At 46.9% G+C, this 2,325-nt stretch overlaps 1 protein-coding gene across 1 annotated transcript in view; it reads left to right on the forward strand.

Annotated features, from left to right (window-relative positions):
• Positions 1–950: 950 nt before the first annotated feature.
• Positions 951–2,325, forward strand: part of CYTH1 (cytohesin 1) — a 57,331-nt gene continuing 55,956 nt past the window's right edge. Inside the window, exon 1 of the mRNA XM_003786564.3 lies at positions 951–1,187. Coding sequence (XP_003786612.3) covers positions 1,160–1,187 — 28 coding nt within the window. The 5' untranslated portion in view covers positions 951–1,159. The remainder of the gene's footprint in view (positions 1,188–2,325) is intronic.

The raw sequence follows: 2,325 nt of genomic DNA on the forward strand, positions 1-2,325 counted from the left end.
AAAAAAAAAAAAGAAAGACTTCTCTTCTGCTTTTAGTCTGTGATTTGGTATGTGCTGTTGTGATTGCGTCTCATTCGCTCACTGGAGCAGTGTGCTGTTACCTCACCGTGAGAGGACCAGGGCTTCCACGTGATTCCATTCAGAGAAATCGCAGGTGACCTCCCTCTCTGTGGGTTCTGAATCCTTCAGTTTTTACCAACTATGAATCAAAAATATTCAGGCAAAAAAAAGGATGTTGTATGTTGTGTCTGTATCAAACATATACAGACTTTTTTTTCCTTGTCATTGTTCCCTTAAACAATATAACAGTTATTTACATAGCACTTACATTGGTAAGTAATCTAGAGATGATTTAAAGTGTACGGGCAGGGACGGTGCCCGTAGCTCAGTGGGTAGGGCACCAACCACAGACACGGAGGCAGATGAGTTCAAACCCAGCCCGGGCTAAACAACAATGACAAATGCAACAAAAAAAAGCTGGGCACTGTGCAGGGGCCTGTAGTCCCAGCTACTTGGGAAGCTGAGGCAAGAGAATCACTTGAGCCCAAGAGTTTGAGGTTGCTGTGAGCTGTGACGCCATAGCACTCTACCGAGGGTGACAAACTGAGACTGTGTCTCAAAAAAAAAGTGTACAGGTGGGCTTGCATAGGTTATACACGAATATTACACCATTTTACATGAGTGACTTGAACTTGAGTTTTGGTGTCTGTGGAAGGGGTCCTTGCACCAATCTCCCACAGATACTGAGGGAGAAGCCAAGATTTGAACACAGCACACTCGTCCCACACTTGAGGGGAGTCTGAGAGAAGACTAGAAGTGCTCTAGAAACCCGTCCGACTGCAGTGGAAGGCTGCTTTCGGGGAAACAGATGGTTAACACTCTGGGAAGGTGCCTGAGCTTGACTTCAGGAACTGGGTGGTGGCGGTGACTGGGAGTGCCACTGCTTTGAGGCTGGAGGCTGATTGGCCAGGCTTATGGCCAGCCCTTCCCTGCCCATTCAGGAAGCAGCTCAGTGCTGTTCTTAAGGCTGGTATCCCACAGGTATCCCAGGGCCCTCCCAGTCGGACCCCACAGGAGAACTGGGCTGCCAGTTAATTACAGCTCTCCTTCGAGGGACAGAAAGGAGCAAACCTTTCCTGTTGTGCTGAAAGGGAACAAGATGGTCCTTAAAACTGAAGAGGAAGAGGGTGAGTCACAGCCCCAAGCCAGGACTGTGGGGTTGAGGTGTCTCTTGTGATCACTGTGTACGATTCTGTGAAGTTAGTTTTACTGAGCCTTTGCGGGGCCTGGAGTGAAGGACCAACCTAGACTGTCGTTTTTTATCTTTTTGTTTCTGGAGAAAGAGTATGTGGTAGAGTAGTGGTTAAGAAACTGAGGCTCTCACTGACCTTCGGGGGGTGTGAGAGGGACAAGAGGGTCACGTGTTGTATCTTCACCTAGAGGCCCCCCTCGGATCTTGGCTTTCGTGGGAGTCCCTCCCTGGGCCTTTCTTGGTCGATTACCACTTCATACTTGATGACTGTGTATGTACTTCCTGTATCTGAATAACAGTTGGTCAGAAGTTCTGGGAACATCCGGAATGAATCTGATGATACTAAAATATAAGAACTTAGTGACCAGATTGAAAACACCAGAGAGACTAGGGATAAATAATACTCACTTTTCTTTTCTTTTTTTTTTGAGACAGAGCCTCACATTGTCCCCCTTGGTAGAGTGCTGTGGCATCACAGCTCACAGCAACCTCAAACTCTAGGGCTCAAGCAATTCTCTTGTCTCAGTTTCCCAAGTAGGTGGGACTACAGGCCTATTCCACAATGCCCAGCTTTTTTTAGAAACAAGGTCTCTGTCTGGCTTAGGCTGATCTTGAACCTGTAAGCGCAGGCAGTCCGCCCACCTCAGCCTCCCAGAGTGCTAAGATTACAGGCATGTGCCCCTGTGTCCAGCCTAATGTTCACTTTTCTTAAATAAGATGTAACCAAGGGAAAAGGCACACCTGATTTAGTTTTCTTCTTTGGGTACTGGGTGAAGATGAAAGCCTCACGGGCTCTGTGGAACTTCCTTCACCAGCCCCACACCCGTGCTATACACAGTGAGGCTATGAGTAATGGGATGACAAACTTAGTGGCTTCTAAATCCCAAAAGATTATGCTGAAGAACTGTCTTAAAGCATCCTAGGTCAGCACTGGAGTTTCACGTGTGGATGTGCGTGTTTCACTGTGGGGCCTTCATCAGATGGCAATGTTTTAATGCTGTAAGACAAAAGAGAAAAATGTGTACTGATATGTAGCTATAGTAATGAATGATACCAGTATGTTTGAAATGAAC

Source organism: Otolemur garnettii, unplaced genomic scaffold (assembly GCF_000181295.1).
Source record: "Otolemur garnettii isolate 467f Iridium unplaced genomic scaffold, OtoGar3 scaffold00018, whole genome shotgun sequence".
Classification (NCBI taxonomy): Eukaryota; Metazoa; Chordata; class Mammalia; order Primates; family Galagidae; genus Otolemur; species Otolemur garnettii.